Source organism: Gymnoscopelus braueri (assembly GCF_963280865.1).
Source record: "Gymnoscopelus braueri genome assembly, chromosome: 18".
In the NCBI taxonomy this organism is placed as follows: Eukaryota; Metazoa; Chordata; class Actinopteri; order Myctophiformes; family Myctophidae; genus Gymnoscopelus; species Gymnoscopelus braueri.
In genome coordinates, this window is record NC_137618.1 from 18,934,435 (window position 1) to 18,958,767 (window position 24,333).

General features: G+C 41.5%; 2 protein-coding genes across 4 annotated transcripts in view; both read right to left on the bottom strand.

Moving 5' to 3' along the window:
• The window catches only part of LOC308106052 (interleukin-1 receptor type 1-like), a 29,872-nt gene extending 20,344 nt beyond the window's left edge, over positions 1 to 9,528 (bottom strand). For both annotated transcript variants that reach the window (XR_013934958.1, XM_080457058.1), the window contains exons 1-11: positions 9,388 to 9,528; positions 6,752 to 6,826; positions 5,742 to 5,994; positions 4,879 to 5,074; positions 4,298 to 4,472; positions 3,910 to 3,978; positions 3,514 to 3,664; positions 3,179 to 3,336; positions 2,010 to 2,153; positions 630 to 797; positions 124 to 482 (exon numbers count right to left, since the gene is read on the bottom strand). Coding sequence is in view for 1 of the 2 variants with exons in the window: in XM_080457058.1 (XP_080313184.1) it covers positions 124 to 482; positions 630 to 797; positions 2,010 to 2,153; positions 3,179 to 3,336; positions 3,514 to 3,664; positions 3,910 to 3,978; positions 4,298 to 4,472; positions 4,879 to 5,074; positions 5,742 to 5,994; positions 6,752 to 6,824 (1,746 nt within the window). In the remaining variant the exon portion in view is untranslated. The remainder of the gene's footprint in view (positions 1 to 123; positions 483 to 629; positions 798 to 2,009; positions 2,154 to 3,178; positions 3,337 to 3,513; positions 3,665 to 3,909; positions 3,979 to 4,297; positions 4,473 to 4,878; positions 5,075 to 5,741; positions 5,995 to 6,751; positions 6,827 to 9,387) is intronic.
• Positions 9,529 to 11,895: 2,367 nt separating this feature from the next.
• Positions 11,896 to 23,294, bottom strand: LOC308105730 (interleukin-1 receptor type 1-like). 2 transcript variants are annotated; one of them, XM_080456656.1, is made up of 12 exons: positions 23,190 to 23,294; positions 18,854 to 18,928; positions 18,092 to 18,344; positions 17,411 to 17,603; positions 16,494 to 16,665; positions 15,779 to 15,847; positions 15,377 to 15,524; positions 15,056 to 15,210; positions 14,402 to 14,545; positions 13,947 to 14,114; positions 13,374 to 13,783; positions 11,896 to 13,195 (listed from the first exon to the last, which is right to left on the bottom strand). In XM_080456656.1, the coding sequence occupies exons 2-12, from the start codon at positions 18,924 to 18,926 to the stop codon at positions 12,896 to 12,898; spliced, it is 2,085 nt and encodes a 694-aa protein (XP_080312782.1). In that variant the 5' UTR covers positions 18,927 to 18,928; positions 23,190 to 23,294; the 3' UTR covers positions 11,896 to 12,895. The 2 variants fall into 2 exon arrangements, with proteins under 2 accessions (XP_080312782.1, XP_080312783.1); XM_080456657.1 differs by lacking the exon at positions 23,190 to 23,294 and adding an exon at positions 19,089 to 19,191.
• Between the last annotated feature and the right edge of the window lie 1,039 nt (positions 23,295 to 24,333).

Sequence of the window (24,333 nt, forward strand, 5' to 3'; positions counted from 1 at the left end):
TGAGCGATGCTGATCTGATTTTGAGCTCTATTGAATTAAATAAATTGTACTGAAATAAAGACATGCAAAGACAGATAGAGAGATAGAGACAGGCAGACAGACAGACAGACAGACAATATTTACCTTCAGGGATCCCTCCATCAGAGCTCTGTACATGGCGATGTCATGTTCAAACTGCTGGCCAGGCCCTGGAATGTCTCCATCGTTGCAGGAATCTGAACTGGTACAGTTGTCACTGATGTTTATCTTGTGGTAACTGCTATGATCACTGCCGCTGTTGCTGTGGCCCTTGTGGCTGCTGCTGTCGTTGGTGTTACATTTGAGGTCACTGCTGTTACACTGTTTGTTGCTCTTATAACTGTCTGTGCTTTGACATGTAGGGCTCCTGCTGTCAGCCGAGTTACATTTGAAGGTGGAGGCGGTGTAGAGCAGGAGGAGGCAGCGACTGGCTTGGATGTTCTCCTCCACCGAGTCCACAATGGCTGGAGATGGAAAAGAAAGCAATAGAGGAGAGAATTAGAGCCAGAATCACTTAATTCGGGAACACGCTAGTAGCTGACTGGATAGTGTGTTCATTCAACATTCAGCAACTTTGTGCAATTATACGTTTGTTCCGTAAGATATCGTACCTTGTCCAGGCAGGCTGTCACGGCCGGCTATAAAAAGCTTGTAGCCACAGGTCCTCTCCAACACCTGAGGTAGTGTGTGGAGAGCAAACATCTCCACTTCTCCACCGGCTCCAGTCCCAAAGCAACGTGGGTACGCTATGTAGGCGTCGTAGCGTTTACCATCAGGCGCTAATAAAGAATAGATAATATGTTAAACATATAATGTAAAGTACAGTATACTGTTGTACGTTAACCCTGCGCTGGTTTATTAGGATTTCGATTTGTTTGGATTTGACCGCATCAAAATCTAGGTTAAAAGATTTTATTACAATGTGAGCGAAATCTGATTTCTGTGCATTCAGTCCCGTCAATGATCATGTAGAAACAAGAGTGGGTTTAGGGGATCAGTTTCCTTTCTTTATGATATTCTACAGGCTTCTGTTGTGGTTTCCAGTGATAAATCTAGGTGCGACTGGGAGAAGGATTTGGACACTGCAATTTCCTAAATTGATGTTTGGGAGTCAATTCTTGATAATATCCAGCTATTCCAGCTCTATATATGCCAGACACACTTTGGTTCAGTTCAAAGTAGTGCACAGACTACACTATTCCAAGTCAAGGCTTCATGCCATGTATCCCAATACCTCTCCCTTATGTGATAAGTGCAAGCAGGAGACCGGCACACTTGCTTACCAATTCTGCTTCTAATCTGCTCAAAACTAAACTCATTTTGGTCACTTATTTTTTATTACATTTCAGAGGCCTTGAATACAAATATTGAGCCAGATCCACTACTGTGTTTGGATCAGTGTCATTTAATCCCTCTATTAAGTCATTTGAGGGTCAAGCCATCTCCTTGTGCACAGTGCTGGCCAAACGTTTAATTTAGCAACAAATCAGAATCTAACCCTCTGTTCCAGCAGTGGCTTAGAGACGTGGGCAATGTGCTACACATGGAGAGAATTCGGTATGCAATCAACAAAAAAGATCACGTCTTCCTTAAAATATGGCAGCCTCTGTTGGATAGGTGGTCAGTGGTCGGTCTCCTGTGACGGAGCCCGTGCTCGAGGTGGCCCCTCAAGTGCTTGAGAACAGTGTGGGTTAAGTTTTCTCAGTGCCTTTTCTTTATGTACAATATATTGGACCAACAAGCATATCACATTATGCTGTCATGTCATCTACTCTGATACTCTTTTGGCTAGTGTGTTGTTTTGGTTTTGTTTTTTCCCTTTTCAATGTACCTTTTTGGGAGGTGTGTGTGTGTGTGTGTGTGTGTGTGTGTGTGTGTGTGTGTGTGTGTGTGTGTGTGTGTGTGTGTGTGTGTGTGTGTGTGTGTGTGTGTGTGTGTGTGTGTGTGTGTGCTTCATTTTGATTACACAGCACTGTGAAATCAAATCTTACCCGTGTTCTTGTAGAAAACAGGAAAAGCCCTTCTGAACCACAGCACGATGTCGATCTTGAAAATATAGTAGAAGACAACACTGCTGATGAAGAGAACAGTGACACCGCCCAGCACCAATCCAATGGGCAGAAGTATGTTGGGATCTGAGGGAGGGGAAGTTAAACACACACATGCAATGTCACCAAGTTTCATATGCACAAGAGAAGGATGTTAGTGGTCAGAGAGTTTAAAACAGCATCATAATGGCCTTTCTCAGAACAGCTGTTAGGAAGGTAGATCTTTAATTATTCTGCTGATGACGACAAGTCGGCACCTTCTATCGTAGAAGACATCTTCTCAACATCATGATCAAAGAGTTTACCAAGGATCATTTAAACATAAGGGATCCAGCTTCCATTCCACACTCCTGCCCAACAACAGGTAGCAAGCCCTCAACCACTTGTTGTCTCTCTGTTGCACTTCGCTAAAGAAGCCAGAGATGAGAGATAATTTGATTATGTGGACTTTATGAAGAAGATCTTCAGTAGTGGGATTGCCAGAACCAACCACCTCTAGATTTACTTTACTCTTTTTTGTATTTGTTAAATTGTTTCTAACATGATGTCACACATTTTAGGAGAACCTGCATCTTTGAAGGATCCGTACATTGTTTACATCAAACTCAGCTGTGGTATTGTCTGAACTCTGACTCAAATGTTATATTTAAATTGTTGCAATTTGTTCCATGTATGATGGTTGACAATCCCATTGTGCTAAAAAATGGCGTGTTGCAGCTTTGATACGATATAGCCTGGTAAACCATCCCGGTCACGTGAATTCACATTATTATGTGTCAGACCGGTTTGGAACCAAGCACTAGGTGGGCGTTTTGCAGAAACAAAAAAGTGGAAGAGCCATTTTAGTGGCATGTGTATGCCCCTAGCATGTTACATTAATTGCAGAATTTGAGCTTTTAAATGGTTACTATGTCCAATAACAAAATCTTGAAATATATAATTTAATTCTGTCAGTAATTTTGCTGTAATTTTATAGTTGTAAGGCATATGTATTTGTATTAGTTTCATATTTGTAAGCAGGTATTTTATATTTCTTTAATTCGACTTGACAAGTTAGATGGGGCTTGTATTACCTAGGTGAGTGTGTGAGAAAGAAAGAAAATAGTTTGCACCTGCTGGCAGCAGAGTGAATTGGCTTCGATGATCACCGCCTCTGTCAGTGATGGCCTTGCAGGTGTAGTTCTTGTAGAAATCCTGCTCTGTCAGATGAGAGAACTTCAACAGGCGCTCCAACCACACACCTTTCCTTGGAATCTCTTCTCTGGTTGAACTAATGTAGGAGAGAAGAGCATTGTGAACAGGAGAGGCTTTAATATGGTGGAATTTAGGAGGGAGAAAAAGTTATGTATGCCTTGTTTCTAAAGTTCAAAGGGGAATGGGCCACTGTATGTGCCCTTCAAAGAGGAGAATAAAGTCATGTTAAAGTCACAGTACAGACAGTACAAACCTTTGTGATTCCATGTAAATGCGGTCAGAAGGGTCTTCAGAGACTAGAGTGTCGTCTTTGTCTTTGTCTTCGCTGGTAAACCATTCGACATCCACATAGATTCTCCCCACACATTCCACGAACACCCGACACCGCTTAGTGAAGCTGGAGCCTAGACACACACACACATGCACGCACACGCACACGCACACACACACACACACACACACACACACACACACACACACACACACACACACACACACACACACACACACACACACACACACACAGGTAGAAAAAAAGAGAGAGAACAAAAAAGGCACCATGTTACATTGTGCAATTGTAAAATTGTTGTAATTTTGCTTATGTACAACTTACTTACAACTTATTTATTGATTGTTTTTTAATGCTCACCCCATTCGGCCTTCATAACATCACTGGAACTGGATGGCTCATGGATTTCTGGAAGTAATTCATACTCCTCTGAAAGTAAAAGAGCAAATGTGATTGATTTGACTGTTTTGATTGTCTGATGTGTGTGCACTATACGGACACACTGTTTGTTCTCCATCTGACTCGACGGATGATGGCATATTGGCTCTTATGACTTTAGAACTACTTAACTATAGTCTTATCTCATTTCATCTTGTCTCATCTTATCTCCTCTGATCTTATATTGATCAGCAGTGTACTGTATGTATAATGTGTACATAATATGTCCTGCTGGATGCATCTTCATTCAACGTTATCCTACAAAATGACCGCTCTCACTTCCAATTGGAGGGGTGGACTCTTTGCTCACCTTTAACTGAGGCAAGAATGGTCTCTGAGATGGAGACTGTGAACCCTGTGAGGTTAAAGGTCAAAGTGCACGTGTAGGAGTCCTTATCCTGAGGTTTCTCTCCTAGCTTGAGAGGTAGGGGAACATCACGGTGGGGGTACTTGCCTTGAACTCCATCCTCTATGGATGTACAGTTCTGAAAAAAGAAAGAAAATAGATATTACAGTGTGTGGCACCAAAGGGGCCAGCCATCTAGAACCGGGGTGGTCCGTATGTACTGTATGTACAGTATGTATGTTTGTCCACACAATGGTAGATTATCTGTATGTCCCCACAAAAGAAGACTACTGTAATCACAGCGAACTATACAGCCACTTACTCTGTGTCTTGTTTTCATAAACTAAAAGTCTTGTTAACATGGTTTGTTTGTTTGTTTACACCGGTGTTTCTAATTGTTGTACAAAAATGTACACACAGTCAGTCTCAGTGGCACTGAACCCCTACCTGCTCAATCATAGTTCAGTTGTGACGGATAAATGCATGCAATTGTCTAAAATGCAAATGTCAGCATTTCATCATCTACAAGCCAAGCCATAACTCACCTTGTACCATTTGAGGGAGTAATCAAGCGAGTAACTCTCCAGTTTCTCTATGATGTTTTTCAGAGGGCAGGACAAGATGTTGTTGTTGACATGACTGATAAGTCTTTGGGTAGTATTACGTGGTCTACCGCACTTTCCAGGGTCAGGCTTGTCTACGACCAGCTTTTCTTCCTGTTTGTAGCACTTTGAAGGAGTCCTGTTCAAATACAAAGGAGAAAATGTTATGCTTTTTCAGTGTTTTAATAGTTGGTGATTATTAATTTCACTGGGCTTTGACGTGTGTGTGTGTGTGTGTGTGTGTGTGTGTGTGTGTGTGTGTGTGTGTGTGTGTGTGTGTGTGTGTGTGTGTGTGTGTGTGTGTGTGTGTGTGTGTGTGTGTGTGTGGAGCTAATCTAGTAAACTGGACATCAAAGCCAGATGTTTTTGTGCACACAGCCATTTGGCCACAGTACCTCCATTATTTTATTCCCCTCATAGGTTATATACTTTTTGAAATATTTAACTTTAATTTTATAATGCACGTCAATGGGGCTTGGATTGGGCTGAATCCTTGCATAGCTGTGTCATAGACGACTGACGTCATAAATGACTTACGTCACAGGCACTACATGCTGCTGAGGTTGGAGCCACATCGTTCCTATGTGGATCCCGAGATCAACATGATTTTCTCCCCAATTTAGTCATTGCCATTTCCCCCAAGCAGTCCATGACTCAATGTCACTGTTAACCCTATACTATTGGTCTTGGGGACAACCACAAGTCGCCTTGCAACGTATTGTGGGCGTGCAAGACCATCGTAGGACAGATTATAAATTAGGCAATACACAGGCACTCCCTCTCGTTCCAGAATGAGACTGTAGTACCTCACAATGCAAGTATAGTTTCCAGCATCCTCTAGGGTCACATTGAGGAACCAGAGTGTCTCCCCGCGCACCAGGATGCGTCCAGTCTCGTTGCCTAGTTGTCTGCCCGATGGCAGGTGGTACCAGGTGACATTATAGGGGACGACTCGGAAGTTGAAGACACCTGGGGATACTAGTGTGCTGTTCAGCATGGCCACGTCCCCAGGGACGGAAAACACCTGTTCAAACTGTAGCTTGTAGTCAGTACAGTTCTCTGAAGAAAATAGGAAGACAAAGAAAAATGCAATTCTCTAAACTGTATTTTAGCCAGAATAGTCAAGAGAGGAGTCCTGCTGTTTTATGGTAATGTCATTCTTCATGAAAAGGGGGCACACCACACATGCACATCACATCAGGGTTTTTTTTGTCTCAACATCAGAGGAAGGGACTAGAGGCATCTGCTAAACGCTGCAGCTGTAATACTGATGCCCACAAGGGGTCATTGTGGATCTGCTGTGTTCTTTTAGCCTAAGTTTGGTTTTCAGGAAACACTACCCTTCCTCTTTGCCTGGCCTACTTGTTGTTAACTAGTTGTACGAACTCTTGTTTTATTGTTGTATTGTTGTATTGGATCTTGTTTAGTCGATACACTTATTTGTTTTTGCTCTTGCTCATTTGATTTAGCTATTTTGTCTCATCTGTTTAAGAAAGTAGGTAGCTGATATATTGCACTTTTACCTTAGCGCTAGGTATACTCTTGGTTGCTTGTTTTTGCAGAAAATGCACTTCTGGTGATTAGTAGTTTCGTTCCCTACCTATGTTGAATGCACTTATTGTAAGTCGCTTTGGATAAAAGCGTCTGCTAAATGACTGTAATGTAATGTAATGTAATGTAATGTAATGTAACGTAACGTAATAAAGACAATTAAGTATTATTTTATACACTATTTATTGTATGTCTCTCTTGTTGTTTTCAGTCTCTTTTGTCTCCCTTTGTAATATGATTTGAGTATAAGCAGCGCAATACTCACCTCCTAAAGCTGAGGAGTCTCCAACCAGACACATGAGAAAGAGGACAGCTGCCAGTATCTGACTCACGCCCATGACTGAAAGACAGACAGGTAAACAAACAGTCGTTACAACATACATTTACAACGTATTTAAAAGATAAGAGTAAACATTTAGAAGAAATGACTGACAGCTTACTGGAAGACTGACAGGGAAACACATAATGGCAAGGAAGGTACTGTACAGTAGGTGTCACTGTCTGGCCGTAAGTGACAACCAGCGTTGCCATGTCCGCTTAAATGACTTTGGGCTTGTTTTTCCTGTAAAGTCGCTTTCTGTAAGTCGCTTGTGCTTATTTAGGCTTGCTTCTGTTTAAACCAGTGGTTCTCAAACATTTTCATGTCCACGGACCCCCAGATTAATATGCATTTGTCCACGGACCCCCATCTGAAAATATGTTGTGCCAGGGATCCCCATACTAGATTTGTGTTGTTAAAATGTTTAGAAAATATTCCAAACATTTTAAGGCAAAACATAGGCAAGATTATTTTGAAAATAGCAAATCTACAAGCTCACAACACGATGCAAGACATTGTGACCTCGTAGATCTGCTATTTTCAAAACACTGATCAATTTCCAGTGTGTGTGTGATCATGCGGCCTAGTCGCTTCTTTTGGGCTTGTTTTTGTAGACCTAGCTGCTGTTTCTTCTGCAAGATCTGGCAACACTGGAAAGAACTGGTTACTGGCCAGAAATGCAGACAGGCCATAACACATATGTATTCCTCTTGTTTCAGCCAGCATTCCTGAACACAGTTTACTGACGTAAACCTACTGGACACTCCCTTTCAGTGTTCTATTATTATCCCACTGACAATATATTACAATGATTACCACAGCACACACACACACACACACACACACACACACACACACACACACGCACACACACACACACACACACTCACACACACACACTCACACTCACACTCACACTCACACTCACACTCACACACACACACACACACACATACTCATTTTTGACAGCTTTACTATAGTTATGCTGCATATTTATAATTTATGTAGATTATTAATATAAAACATACAATACTGATACATGTTGGTAGTTTCAGCTACCCAGCAGCACATATAAAGTCATTCAAATCAGCCCCACTTTACCAGTTGCAACATCAAAGTGATGAGCACATCAATGCATTACTAATTACAATCCAATAATATGATTGTGAAATGGGCCATTCTGTAAGTATATTTTAATGCAAATTTTGAATACTATTACTTGTAATAGATTATTTCTACATTTTGGAATGGCTACTTTTACTTAAGTAAAACAACAAAAAAATCTGTTTTCTTCTTCCACCTGCATGTCAATAACAAATTCATACTCTTACTATAGGCTTTATCACGTTCATCTTTCTTTTCATTCATTGACCTTTCAGGGAAGATGGTATAGATAGCTTATCTAGTTAGGGTTTCTCTGCGGTGAGCTACTGCGTAAACGGTAGAGACCTCTCCCCGAACGCAGATGCAATCACATGCGATGGAAACCAAGATGAGAAGCGTGCAATAGGAAATTCATCTGGTTTCAAGTCTCTCTATGCCACAACAGGAAGACTTAGGGTGTAGCTATATAGATAGAAATAGAGATACAGCAAATGAGTGGTGGTGATGGAAAGATTCTTGTGATTCAGAGGACTAGGGTAAGTCCAGCTTACATACTCTCTCTCTCTCTCTCTCGCTCTCTCGCTCTCTCTCTCTCTCTCTCTCTCTCTCTCACTCTCTCTCTCTCTCTCACTCTCTCTCTCTCTCTCTCATGGTCACAGGTTATTGCATTAAAAGATGATGTATATGTAGGCAATATGCATGTTATAGGAATTTATGCTTTACTTGATCAAAAGTGTTTATTTTTTAAATAACAACATAAAATACCCCTTGATGTACTAATTATCCATTCTACACAAAATTTATAAATTAACAGCAACAACAGAGTTGCAAAGAAAACTTCTCAGATGATTTTTTTCCCCTAACCAACTAAAACTGATTACATACCTAAGAAAAGATAAACCTGTTCCCCGGAAGGATATTTGGGTGTCATTGCGGCAACAAAAAAGAAGGAGAAAAAAATAAAATAAGTTAGCCTAAATAAATAAAATGGTTAAACTTAGATTCTGGCACTAACAAACCCACAATTGGTCACTGAATGAATATCCACAAATATATAAAATATATATGGCTATCAATAAATATATAGGTACAGTCTATCCATGAATATATATGGGTACAGTATATCAATAAATGTATATGGCTACAGTATATCAATACATACTGTATACCATATTGCTACAGTCTATCAATACATATACCATATGGCTACAGTCTATCAATAAATATAGCAGTCTATCAATAAATATATATGGCTACTGTCTATCAATAAATATACTGTATGATGCTGCAGTCTATCAATATATGGTTAAAGTATCAACATTTGAATGAATAATAACTGTTAGCTCTGAAAACAGAAAAAACTCTGAAAGACACTCAGATCAGATCTGTCTGTCAAGTCAGAGTTTACAACAATTTGAGGAACTCTTCTTTCACAGAGGCACTGTTCTGAAAATAGAAGATCTTGAGGAAAAACTCACCTCAGGGAGAACGGACACCTGCACTGTGGAGACAGAAAGCAAGAATGAGGAAGGATGTAAGCGTTTCCTCGAGAGAAAATGGTTGTGATCGGCTAAGATGTTTAATGTAGAGTGAGGGGCCTATTACAGAGCCCTGGGGGACTCCGGTTTATTAACGGTAGGGTAAGTGGTATTTTTAGTTAAAATTATTTTTTTTGTTAAAAGGTTAAAGTACTATATTCTGATAGTAATCATTGCTACAGAGCGTGTGTTCGGTCACAGGAGTCTCTCCAGCTCTTTAGTAAACAGAATATAAATATATTTTCAGGTAGGTGACAACATTTAAGCCAATCAGGAGAGAGCACTGAAAATGCATTTTCTGTTTAATAAAGAGCTGGAGAGACATGGGAGACTCCTTTTACTGAACAAACACTCTATAGCAATGAGTACTATCAGAATATAGAGCTATTTAACACTTATTTTAACAAAAGTAAATCACTTACCCTACCTTTAAGTGGTTAAACATGTTCATTTCTTCGCTATTTGTATATTGTTCAGAATGTAAGCTAGATGCCCCAAATAAAAAACATAATCACAACTAAGAGATAAAACATAGAAACATAAACTGAACACACATTTAAATCAAACAATGGAGAGAGCTGTAGATTGAATGACAGCACAACAGCACAACACATAAATAAAATAACAATTACAGCCTCTTTAATTTACCTTAATTGTGGTAGCCCTAATCTAGGTCATAATCATAATCATAATCTACAGTATCAGTGACTTCATTAACGAGGCAATGCTTTTGGTTCATTTCAGAGATTTTTCGAGACTCAGATCATCTGAAGATTAAAACCAGCAATGTATTGTTCACACGCTTACTTCACCATAATGGTGAAAGGTTGGTGAAAGGTTGTCAACGTACTGTGACAGCAATTGACACTTGCACTCTTGCATGAATTTAACCACTTGTCCCATTCTGGGGGCGAACAGAATAGCAGATCTACGATGAGAATAGCAGATCTATGCATTGCAATGCAACGTGTTGTGACCTTGGTGATCGGCTATTTTCGGCGAATATATTTAGTGTAGAGTGAGGGGCCTAGTATAGAGCCCTGAGGGACTCCGGTCAAAGGTTTAAGTGGTTAAACATATTCATTTCTTCACTATTTGTAAGTTGCTCAGAATGTAAAATGTAAACGTTCTTGCTGGTTGGCTGTTTGTGATGCTGCTGGCCTAATTATAAAGTTAATTATATTTTTGCACTCATAACAAGTCACTCAGGATCTTAACACTTGCTGAAAAAGGGCCCACCTAAAAATCTCTAGTGTCCGTGCCCACCCATCAGGCATGTTTATTTTAATGATCATCTTTAAAGGTTTTAAATAAATATGAATGTTATATTATTAAAATCGTAATGTTTTGCCAATTATTTGGCCCACTTGCATTATCTTCACGCCCCCCCCCCCCCCCCCCGGGACCTGCAGCTCCGAAAAAAATTACGCTTCACCGGCGCGTTTCACCGTTTTAGCACTCCTTCACCAGCAGCTGCTTCTAAATGTCGGTGCTTTTTGGCGATAGTTCTGTCTTCGTTCACTTTCTACGCGCCGTTTGGTTGGTGCCCTGTGCTTCAGCACCTAAAACACTTCCGTTAAGCTGGCACTGCCCACCAGTGGGGATAAACGACATATGTTTTTGCCCCCTTGCTAATGTGCTATCCAAGAATTAAAAATTATTCCGTTATTGCCAGTGGCGTACCCACTGTAGAGGCTGGGCAATTGGTCGCCTGCCCAACTAAGATCTCGCCTCCCATAGAAAACCCAAATAACCCGAAAAGGTCATAGCGTGCTTAATGTCCTCAAAGTCACGCATCCAACAAGCTTTGAGCTGATCAGATTGGACCTTCCGTTCCAGAGATAATGGCCAAAACGTCTTGAAAACGGCCACTTTCGCCGGTTTCGATCGCCGATTTTTGATTGAGTTGAAATTCCTTTTTGGGGTAATAGAGGGGGGGGGGGGGGGTTGCAAAAAAAAATCTCGCCTGCCCTAAATGTAATTCCTGGGGACGCCACTGGTATTGCACTCAGTGTTCTGCAACTCACTCTGGACAAGAGCATCAAACATCTCAGTGTTAATTTAACTCAGAGTGTACAAATAGAACCAAATGGACCTGGTTCTACAGTATTTGTACACTCTCTGAGTCAAATTCTACCATGCAGCTTACAATATGCTTAAATTAAAATGTGAGTGCAATGGTGTTGTGAAACCACCTGGGCTGTCCCCTGTTGTGAAACCACCTGCAGGCGGGAATCCCCTGATATAGCCTACCACCCACTCTACTACAGGAATTATTCAGTTCAGGAGAGCTCGTTGTAGACAGAGTACTGTGCTGCTGCTTGAATGTTTACAGTTCAGTTAAAAAACTGTACAACACACACCTCAAGCATGCACACAGAATGTGTGCATGCTTGAGGTGTGTGTTGAGGTGTGTGTTGTCCCACCCGCAGGAACCATCTACCACGATCTCGCTTGCTCTCGGTTCTGAGAACTTCTTGACCTATAAGTTCACATCAAGTGATGTGAAGTGTTTGATGTAAAAGAGTAGGGCTACTGCAGTAGCTACAAGGATAAAAGTGCTCAATGACTCATTTTTACACTGCACTTGTTACAATAATGCATTGCACTTTGTTACATACATGTTCCTTACTTCCATTTTTGTTGTTGAAGAAGTACAGGTACAATTCACCAGCTATAGTTTCAAAATATACAAACGATTGCCCAAACATAAAAGGAGAATGTCTATACCAAAATAACCCACACAATGTTGAAGTTTGTCATGTTATCGGCTGTGTGATATAAAAAATGCTTTATTCTACATATTTACAAGTTATTTCACATATTTACATTACAGTTGTTCACTGATTGATTAATTTGATTGATAAAACTTTCATTTCTTCATTTTTTTTCTTATAATGAATCCATTTCATTCCAGTGTAGTCTACATACGACTAAAAGGTTACTGGTTCAAATTCCACCACCAACAAATCCAGGCATTACACTGTGGTCAGATGTGAATTTCCTCAGTTTTGCCCTTGAGCAAGTCATTCTTCCCCTTTCTCCTCTGTCACTGACACGTCCCCCCATCTTCATCTATTTGTGTCTAAGAGGGTTCAATCCCAAGCAAATGTTTGGCTGGTGTGCCCTCTGCGATTTGGGTCTGGCACCGCTCCGTTGTGAATCCATTTCCTGCTCCAGAAGTCTGGGGTGACCAATCAGGGCCAAGTATTCAAATATGGGAGACTGTAATTGCTAGTTGGTTGTAGGTCTAACAAATTGCGTCGAGAGCCATTGTTTTGGAAAAAAAACTTCATAGAAGCACCAGACTCATACGCAGTGATATAGTCTGGCTACGCGAGTCTAAGCTGAAACAACCTTAGCCACAGACATAACTTATACAAAACATTCATTTTCATGGTAAAGACTTGTACTGTACTGTTCATCAGTTCACATTATTATGACCCCATCACAAGGCCAACAGCGACATATTCTCTGGACGCACGGCCCTTTTACCCCTCACAGGCATGTGGTACCTAATCTCCTTCCAAAATCTGGAGGACGGTGACAGAGGCAAGGATGAAGCCTCGTGTCCCCCTTTCTCCTCATCGCCTCCCATTCTCTCCCGCCAACGTGCTCCCCAGCCTCTCGAAGTCTTCTGGTTCTTCCACCAGCACACAGCGCCCTGTTTCTTCCGCAGGTGACGCACCGACTCTGGGAAGAGAGCCAGCTGGGCCGGGCTGACCTCTTCCATCTCCACCAAGACCACCTGTAGAATGACAAAACAAGGGAGGAAACAGGAAATTATGCACAGCGAGCAATGCTGATCTGATTTCGAGCTGTGTTGAATTACATTTATTGTACTGAGATAGAGATAAAAAGACAGATAGAGAGAGACAGACAGACAGACAGACAGACAGACAGACAGACAGACAGACAATATTTACCTTCAGGGATCCCTCCATCAGAGCTCTGTACATGGCGATGTCGTGCTCAAACTGCTGGCCAGGTCCTGGAATGTCTTCATTGTTGCAGGAATCTGAACTGGTACAGTTGTCACTGATGTTTATGTTGTGGTAACTGCTATGATCGCTGCCGCTGTTGCTGTGGCCCGTGTGGCTGCTGCTGTCGTTGGTGCTACATTTGAGGTCACTGCGGTTACACTGGTTGTTGCTCCTATAACTGTCTGTGCTTTGACATGTAGGGCTCTTGCTGTCAGCCGTGTTACATTTATCGTCACTACTGTTACACTGATTGTTATTGTCACTGTTGTTACAGCTGTTGAAGGTGGAGGCGGTGTAGAGCAGGAGTAGGCAGCGACTGGCCTGGATGTTTTCCTCCACCGAGTCCACAATAGCTGGAGATGGAAAGGACAGCAATAGAGGAGAGAATTACAACCAGAAACACTTTGTTTGGGACCACACTAGTAGCTGACCGGATAATTAGTTCATCCAACATTCAGTAACTTTGTGCAGTTATACGTTTGTTCACTTCCGCCATGATTCCATAAGATATTGTACCTTGTCCAGGCAGGCCGTCACGGCCGGCTATAAAAAGCTTGTAGCCACAGGTCCTCTCCAACACCTGAGGTAGTGTGTGGAGAGCAAACATCTCCACATCTCCACTGGCTCCAGTCCCAAAGCACCTTGGGTACGCTATGTAGGCGTCGTAGCGTTTACCATCGGATTCTAACAGAGAACACAGAATATGATAAACGTACTGTATAATGAAAAGTGCAATATACGACACGTTAGCCCTGAGCGATTATATGTATCAGGATTTGGATGTGTTTGACCGCATCAAAATCTAGGTTAGAAGATTCAGTTGCAATGTGAGCAACTGTACTGTGTACTCAGTCCTGTCAATATCATGTGCGTGCGTGCGTGCATGCGTGCGTGTCTTTGTGTGACTTTGTGTGTGTGGCACTGGGCACGCAAGCACTTTATTTTGATTACATAGCACTGTGAAATCTTACCCATGTTCTTGTAGAAAACAGGAAAAGCCCTTCTGAACCACAGCACAATGTCGATCTTGAAAATATAGTAGAAGACAACACTGCTGATGAAGAGAACAGTGACACCTCCCAGCACCAATCCAATGGGCAGAAGTATGTTGGGATCTGAGTGAGTGGAATTAAAACATACACATGGGCCATACAGTGTCAGTCACCAAGTTCCACAAGAGAAGGATGTTAGTGGTCAGAGAATTTAAAACAGTCATGATGGCCTTCCCCTGCACGCTTCCTCAGAACAGCTGTTAGGAAAGTAGAATAGTGCCTGCAATCTGCATCGCCCTTCAAATGGCAAAATTGGGGTGGGGGCGTCCAAGACTTTTTCTGTAACCTTCCAAAAAGTACAAACCGAAATACCCGCCCGCATTCCACTGTGATTGACCAGATGTACGGGTGTGAAAGAAATTCAAGTGGTCTGCTAATTCATTCTGCCATTCTGTTCTTTCTTCATACAACTACTTCTGTTTCCTCATCGTGTTGACTGCTCAGTCACTCACAATTAATAGCTACAAATAGGTACAAACTCTTTTTTAACAGTGCACGCTGCTATGTGCTATCAAATACATTACTATACAGTACACATACAGTTACACCACTGTACCCACTGCTGGTTTGTACCTGCTGGCAGCAGAGTGAATTGACTATGGTAAACGCCTCGGTCACTGTAGGCCATGCAGGTGTAGTTCTTGTAGAAATCCTGCTCTGTCAGGTGAGAGAACATCAACAGGCGCTCCAACCACGCACCTTTCCTTGGACTTTCTTCTCTGGTTGAACTAATGTAGGAGAGAAGAGCATTGTGAACAAGAGAGGCTTTAATATGGAGGGAAAAAAAAAAAAACCTATGCCTTGTTTCTAAAATGCTAAGTGAATGGGCCACTGTATGCGCCCCTCAAAAAGGAGAATAAAGTGATGTGAAAGTCACAGTACTAAACTACAAACCTTTGTGATTCCATGTAAATGCGGTCAGAAGGGTCTTCAGAGACTTGAGTGTAGCCATTTTTGTTTTCGCTGAAAAACCAATAAACCTCCACATAGGACCTCCCCACACAAGGCACAAACACCTGACATCGCTTAGTGAAGCTGGAGCCTAGACACACACACACCCACCCACCCACCCACCCACACACACACACACACACACACACACACACACACACACACACACACACACACACACACACACACACACACACACACACACACACACACACACATATAAATATTCCTAACATGCATGGTGCAAGTTACATTGTGCATTTTCCATTGCACGATACAACAATTGTTGCTTTTATGTTTTATTTTGTATCTATTTCTATTTTTGATGTTTTATGTTTTACTCACCCCATTGGGCCTTGATAACCTCACTGGAACTGGATGGCTCATGGATTTCGGGAGGTAATTCATACTCCTCTGAAAGTACAAGAGCAAATGTGATTGATTTGACTGTCTTCATTGTTTAATTTGTGTGGACTATATGGAGGGAGATGGCATAGTGGCTCGTATGACTTTAGAACTACATAATTATAGTCTTATCTCATTTCATCTATTCTTGTCTCATCTTATCTCCTATGATCTTATGGTGATTTTTCTTTCAATAAGATACACACAATAACAATGAATGGTTTAGGGCCAAAAAAAAAAAAATTCTGATCTTCTGCTACATTATGAACCATCCAGACATCTCAGGTCGCCTGAGACAGCTCTGCTTTCTATTCTGTCCCTAGAGTCAAAACCAGACATGGAGACATTTGTATCTACCACATAATGAAACAAACTGCCAGGAAACTGTAGGTGTCAAAGCTGAATACTTTTTTGTTTGTCGCTGCCTAATTTTTTTTCTTCTATTGTCTATTATCTTAACTTTAATTATGTTTAATTATGTATTTATTTAGCATTTTGTTTTAATGAATTTAATGTCTTTGAATTACTAATTACGTGTGTTCTCAGATCAGTACTGTATGTGTACGCGTACATATGTCCTGCTTGACACATGTGCAACATAGTCCTACAAAATGAGCCCTCTCACCTCCAATTCGAGGGGCGGACTTTTGCTCACCTTTAACCGTGGCAAAAATTGTCTCTGAGATGTTGACTGCAAACCCAGTGAGGTTAAAGGTCAGAGTGCACGTGTAGTTGTCACTGTCCTGCGGTTCCACTGTTTTCAGCTTGAGCATGGTCACATCACGGTGGGTGAACTTGCCATCTCCATCTTTTATGGCTGTACAGTTCTGAAAATGACACCAAAGCAATTAACAAATCAAATTGTAATTGGTTGCAATAGCATATTGGAGTGTGGCACTGAAAGGTCCAGCCATCTAGAACAGTGTGTGTGTGTGTGTGTGTGTGTGTGTGTGTGTGTGTGTGTGTGTGTGTGTGTGTGTGTGTGTGTGTGTGTGTGTGTGTGTGTGTGTGTGTGTGTGTGTGTGTGTGTGTGTGTGTGTGTGTGTGTGTGTGTGTGTGTGTGTGTGTGTGTGTGTCCACAAAAATAGACCAATCATGGCGAACTACTCAGCCACATTTTCATTATCTCCACTGGTCCGAAGGCCAGGTACAGAGATTATTGTATGTTTTTAACCTGTCTGTGTGTCTGTCTCAGTGTGTGTGAAACCTCCAAAGGTGTCAAACTATATAGAGGGCATCACAAACATGAAAAGTGTTACCATGTGTCCTCTTCTCCTGACCGCTGCATGATGTTTTGTTTATAATTATAAACTAAAAGTCTTGTTAAAGTGCTGTTTGCATTTTATACTGGACTAATGTGTTTTTATATGTTGTACAAAAAGTAGTCTAATGGTTACTAGAGTGACCCTCAGAAGAGAAAGGTCAAAGTTTGAATTCCTACATCAAAAAGTTGCAGTGCATCCTTGAGTAACTAAACCCCTGTCAATGGCACTGAGCCCCTACCGGTTAAGTTGTGTCAGCTAATTGTCTAAAATGCAAATGTCAGCCTTTCATCATCTTGCCTTAACTCACCTTGTACCATTTGAGGGAGTAATCAAGCGAGTAACTCTCCAGTTTCTCTATGATGTCTTTCAGAGGGCAGGACAAGATGTCGTTGACATCACTGGTAAGTGTTTGGTCAGTAATCAGCGGTCTACCGCACTTTCCAGGGACAGGCTTATCTACGACCAGCTTTGTGTCCTGTCTGTAGCACTGAGAAGGAGTGCTGTTGAAAAACAAAAGAGAAAGAATTACACTGGTCTTAGAAGTTGAACATTTTTATTATTTTATAGAGCTAGGCTGATATATTGGCCTATGACAGATATATCGGTATCAATCTACATATGTGCTGATATTAAAACGTTATCTGAGCATAATGCAGAAGAATATTATTTTAAAATTGTCTCTGTGTGTGTGTGTGTGTGTGTGTGTGTGTGTGTGTGTGTGTGTGTGTGTGTGTGTGTGTGTGTGTGTGTGTGTGTGTGTGTGTGTGTGTGTGTGTGTGTGTGTGTGTGTGTGTGTGTGTGTGTGTGTGTGTGTGTGTGTGTGTGTGTGCGCGCGTGTGTGTGTGTGTGTGTGTCTTCTCCCCAATTTACTAATTTCCAATAATTAGTAAGCTGTAGATCTGCTATTTTAGGCATGCAACACCGTTGTACAACAGAGTATAAATTGTGCAATGTACAGACACCCTCTTGCTTCAGAATGAAACTGTACCTGACAATGCACACATAGTCTCCAGCATCCTCCAGGGTCACGTTGAGGAACCAGAGTGTCTCCCCGCACACCAGAATGCGTCCAGTCTCGTTGCCCAGTTCTCTGCCCGATAGCAGGTGGTACCAGGTGACATTATAGGGGACGACTCGGAAGTTGAAGACACCTGGGGATACTAGTGTGCTGTTCAGCATGGCCACGTCCCCAGGGACGGAAAACACACGTTCAAACTGTAGCTTGTAGTCAGTACAGTTCGCTGAAGAAAATAGGAACACAAAGAAAAATGCAATTCTCTGTATTTAAACCAGAAAGGTTTAGAGAGGAGGGTCCGTGTATTTTTCGGCCATTTGAATTAGAATTTTGCTCTGTTGTTTTATGGTACAGTATTTCTTCATGAAAAGGGGTCAGGCATGCATTTGTCACAACATCAGAGCAAGAGACGAGAACGAGAAGGCATTGGCTAAACACTGAAGTCTGATGCCCACAAGGGGTCACTGTGGAGCTGCTCTGTGCTTCTAGCTTTTGGAGGCAACACAAGCTGAAACAAAATGTTGGTTTATATTTTCAAATATATACAGAACTTGGTTCAAATATTTATATTTAATAGCAACGTCTTTCTTCATGCTTCATCATCAACCAAACTATTGTAGAATTCTAGACACATGCACACAATAAACTAGGCTACATTATGTATACACTTGGTCTGTCGCTTTCCCTGTATTTTTGTCTCTTTCTCCATTCTCCTGATTTGAGTGCAATACTCACCGCCTAAAGCTGAGGAGCCTCCAACCAGACACAGGAGAAAGAGGACAGCTGCCAGTATCTGACTCACGCCCATGACTGAAAGACAGACAGGTAAACAAACACAGTCATTACAACATACATTTACGTAAGTAAACAATTAGTATAAATGACTGACAGCTTAGTGAAAGACCAACAGGTAAACATGACATGACAAGGTATAGGCCTAAAAAAGCCAAGGTAGGTGTCTGGCCCCTACCTGACAAGATACTGCTTACTGTCCAGAAATGCAGTTAACAGGCCACATAACATGCATTCATTCCTCCATTTCTGAAGTAATCCCGAACTCCCACTAACCACGTGCAGCATAACTGGATTGAGGCCCTACAGGGAACCACACTGACGTAATCCTACTGGACACTCCCACCCAGCGTTGCCGGTAAATTGATGACTGATCACCGTCAAGTTAGGAGGAAAGTGAGGGGATGACTGGACTTGTTGTGGTTGTGATCCAATGTTTTTCCGTCACCCCTGTCCCTAAGCTGTAAAGTTCTGACCTAATTTCTTATCAGAAACGGTATGTTGCATGCAGTGGTGGAAGTAGATTTACTCAAGTTCTGTACGTATATTTTGATGCCAATTTTTTATACATGGGCTTTTACTTGTAATAGATTATTTATTTTCTACATTTTGGTAATGGCTACCACAGCGTCAGCATGTCAATAACACATTACAGTACTCTAACCATACTGTAGTGTAGGATGTATCATGTTAATCTTCTTTTCATTCATTATTCTATATAGGGTAGATGGTATAATAGATAGCTTATCTAGTTAGGGTTTCTGTGGTGAGCTACTGTTACAGTAGAGACCTTTACCAGAACGCAGTTGCAATCAGATGCAATGGAAACCGAGATGAGGAGTGTGCACCATTAAAATAATCTAGTTTCAAGTCTCTACGCCACAACAAGAAGACTTTAGCGTGAGGATCATGAAAATGTTACGATTGTGTATTATTTTTGTCAAGTAACAAAGATGGACCCAAGGCACTGACAGATTAGATTGAACAAGCTTTTCTTCTAATATATCATTGAGAGGCAAAGTTTAAACTGACGTGCACAAGTATTTCCGCCCTGACAGTATGGATGTTGTTGTCAGAGGTTTGGAATCAGCAATACGGTAGTAACTCCCAGGGACAGGCCCAGGCACAGTGAGGAGAGCGTGGGAAGTAGATTTTCCAGGCTCTGGTACGGGCTGAGACGTGGGAGTGATTGGGAGTCAGAGTTCAACTGAGCTGGCTGAGTCACTTGAGGGAGGGAAGGGTTTTTCAGGTATTCTCTCTCCATTCCTGATTGTATTTTTGACTGAAGGGCGACACAGCGGGTTCAGCAGCTGTCAACCTGCACTCACAGGTTCCATATCGTCTGTGCTTTGTTTTACCATGCACACTGATGTATCAACTGATACGTTTAAACAGAGCAGATAATTAGGCGTATGTTTCTTGAGGGCTGCTCAGGGGAATTTAAGGGGAGAGTGCACCAGTCCTGTCTTTCCTATGTGGTCCAGGGGACTTGAACTTGTGACTTTTTTTGTCACATGTTCTTTTTTTGTCACATGTTTTAGGATTAAAAAGAAGATTTAAAGTGAACTGACTCAATGTCATTGCTGAAACCCTAAATCCAAGGCTTTCTCACCGAAAATGCTGACATGCTAGCAGAAAACGGATACCAGCTATGGGGAAATAGGACTTTAAAAAGGGAACACATTTGTGCAATGTTTGCTGACACTACATGAATCTACCAGAGGACAGTGGATGTTTCAGTCTGTATCCATTATGCGATGAGGAGATGTGTTTGCTAAAAAATCAGTTCAGTCAGATGAACTTTGTCCATCTGTTTTACGGTAGCTGTTGTGAAATGGCATAGTAAAGAGGCCACAAGTACAAGGCTGTAAAACCTCAACACTGATCAGAGGAAGAATCTAAACAAATCTCCAATGCAAAGATAGCATATGCCAGTTTGACAGACTCATTACAAACAACACCTGCAGTACCACAATTGCATACATTTTAACAATAGTGGGCTTTTGGAACCAGAAAAGACTTCACCAGACACATTCATTAAACTATTTTCATTAGTAGGCTACATACTAAAAGTTGGTAAAGTTACCATTGCAGCTGTGACAGAAGAACAGTATGCTCTGAAGGTGAAAATCAACTACTGTACGCTGATTTGATGTGAAGGTGTCCTTGCAGTGATTTGACACAACCTGTTAAGCTGACATCCGGTATATGAGTCATTCTGAACAAGCAAACACCAACCGTGATTCAGCAACAAGGCAGAATAATCATTTAAAGATAGGAGATAGAGGCAGAGGAATGATGCTATAGAGACATTGTGTGTGTGTGTGTGTGTGTGTGTGTGTGTGTGTGTGTGTGTGTGTGTGTGTGTGTGTGTGTGTGTGTGTGTGTGTGTGTGTGTGTGTGTGTGTGTGTGTGTGTGTGTGTGTGTGTGTGTGTGTGTGTGTGTGTGTGTGTGTGTGTGTGTTTCAAGTTGGTTTGTATAGTGAGATCTGAGATATGATAACCATAGATCTGAGATATGAATGAATCAAATTGAGATGACAATTGGCTATGGAGGGTTAAGCAATGTTAGCATTGTGTGATGTGTGATGTGGGGGGAAAAAAACATGTGGGACTATTTTAATATAGATGATGGAACTCAACTCTGAGTGACATAACTGAATACTCAATAATCATTATCTCAGATACTGTAGCCTGATCCTAACCCTGTTGAGGAGACTTGATGCCAGCTAGCTATCAGCTCAGCCTTTGAATTGTGATGGATGGTGAGAAGGTTCTACAAGGCACATGAGGGTTAAACAGCAAAGCAAGCAGTTCAGCCGCTCTGATTATGGGAAGTTATGTAACACTGAGCTCAAAAAGGAATGTGAAAGAAAAAACAAAAGGGTGGGGGTGAAGGTTCCCCATAAAGCTGTGTGGAGCACAGCTTTATGCAACTAAACCTATTTCACACTGGGTGAAACCATTTTCATGCATCTGTAGAGTTGATAACATGGTCAAATAGTTATTGCACTAAAAGTTGGAGGCGTACAAAGCAATGTATGCATAGGCGGCAGATGTTTGGGTTTGAAGGCTAATATTTGATTAGACAGATGTGTCCGAACGTTGAGAAGTTCGCTTGTGCCGACTCAGCGCCGTCCGAGTTATGTACAGATAGGCACAGAATCGTGAATCATGTTTTGGGGTGAGCGTTTGCCCCAACTTTCATCAACCCACAGAATAACGACAAAACACCCACTGAGCCCCGTCGGTAGGTCGGTATCTCACCTACACTGTACTTAGATCAATCAATAGTCTGATTAAATGTGATAATGTCCCATTCAGTGCATTGACATAGTTATTTTATGTTAAACACTAGGTTAGGTGTGAGTGCCACCCCCTGTACTTTTGTTTCATAGCTAGTTTAGTAGGTTTTCATTTAGATAAGTTTATGTTGTTTAGGTAGTGAGTTTTGATTCTGTTGTGTATTTTGATTTGGCACTCACCATTTATTTTTCTTAGTTTTTTGTTGGAACAACAGACACATCACTTGTAATTAAAACACTGAATTCACTTTACCCATCAGTTTTCCTCCACTCATTTTCACTGGATATTATGTTATTGTCCCCCTAGACTACCAGTTACGAACTGAACTGCAGTATATGGCTATTAGTCTATCAATAGATATACTGTATGGCTAACAGTCTATCAATAAATATATATGGCTATAGTCTGTCAACAGTTGAACGAATAATAACTGTTAATAACTCAATGTAACGCCTATTCTTTCGGTTGTCTGAAAAACCCTAGTCTACTCCTGCATGTAGAACAGTTAACATAAAGGTGACTCAGGTCCTGTACTACAAAATTTCCTTACTTGTGGTCACACAAGTCAACTCAGCCCTCCTCACTCGCTGATCACACTTCCACGTCTATAGTAATACACACTGAACACTGCACATGTTGAACATAGTCCAACAGTGACACAGAAAATCTACAGTATGTTCAGCATAGATGCAAAAAGGTTGTAATTCAGATGACAAGGCTTATTGTTGATGATTTGTTTAGTAGCAGTGCAGAGGACAGTTGTGTATTCTGGAGCAGTGTTTCTCAAACAATGGGTTGGGACCCATAGTGGGTCACAACATGTTCTGTCGAAGGACTTTTACTTTACAGAAAGCCTAAAAAACTGTGTGACAACAAGATTGGCGTGTGTGTGTAGTGGTCTAAAATATGAAGTGGGTTTTTTGTGTGGTAGGAAAGGTACAGAATTTCTGAAAATAGAAGAACTAAAACTCACCTCAGGGAAAAGGCAGCTCAGACACCAGCACCGTGGAGAATGAAAGCAAGAGTGAGGAAGGATGTGAGTGTTTCCTCGACAGAGGGAACACTTAGGATAGGAAACCTCACATGCAGGCAGGAGGGCCTGAGAGAGACAGAGATCGACCAATGTAAACAAGAGTTCTGCCAAGTGAGAGTCTAGCACACATCAGAAGAGTCATACAAAACAAGACTACCGGTAGTCTAAAAGCACAGGGTGGCACTAGAGAATATGCCATGGGGTCACCAAAGTCTGTTTTTTCCTGGACTCTGCCAATTAGACTATGAGACATGGACTATGTGAAAAGCTGACAGTGTGGCTTGAGAGGGTGTAACAAGAAGAAAGGACGTGGGGTGAATATTCCTGGGAGCATGAATGAGCTCAACATGTTTCATGGCAATCTGCCCATTTTCCCTGATATTGTCTGCCATTGAACATGTTGTGGTGCTAGGAGAAAGGCCATGGGGTCTCCAAGATTTGTTCTGTAAGGAAATTGGGGCATTCAAATTCAAAAAATGTTTTTTTGCTTGCCTTTCCTCCATTTGGGTTTTGGTGGGTTTTGGTGAGTCATATTGTTGTACTACTGGATGTGGTGAGATAGGTACCTCCCTGTCCTCATTTTGTTTTTTTAGATCGTGCTACCACACGGTCTTCACGTGTCCCTATTGTGGGGGTGAACATTCTGTGAAAATAGCAGATCTACGTGTCGAGTTTTGACGTGTCGTGTTGTAAGCTTGTTGATCGGCGAGGGGCCTAGTATAGAGCCCTGGCAGACACAGGTCAAAGTATATAATGTTTAAGACGACTGCTTAAACATATTAATTTCTTTGCTATTTGTAAGTTGTTCTGAATGCAAGTATCAGCTAGATGCCTAAAAGGTTTACGTTCTTGCTGTTGGCAATGCTGATGGCCTAATATTAAAGTTATTGCTGTAAAGGAAAAGAGCATCAGCTAAATTACTTATGTTTTTGCCCCCCTTGCTAATTATTTGCCATACAGAAATTAAGACTTCCATTATTCCACTCAGTTTACTGCAACTCACACTGGACAAGAGCATCAAACAGTACTATACAGTAGAATTTGGTACACAATTTGTACACAATTTGGTTCTATGTGCACACTC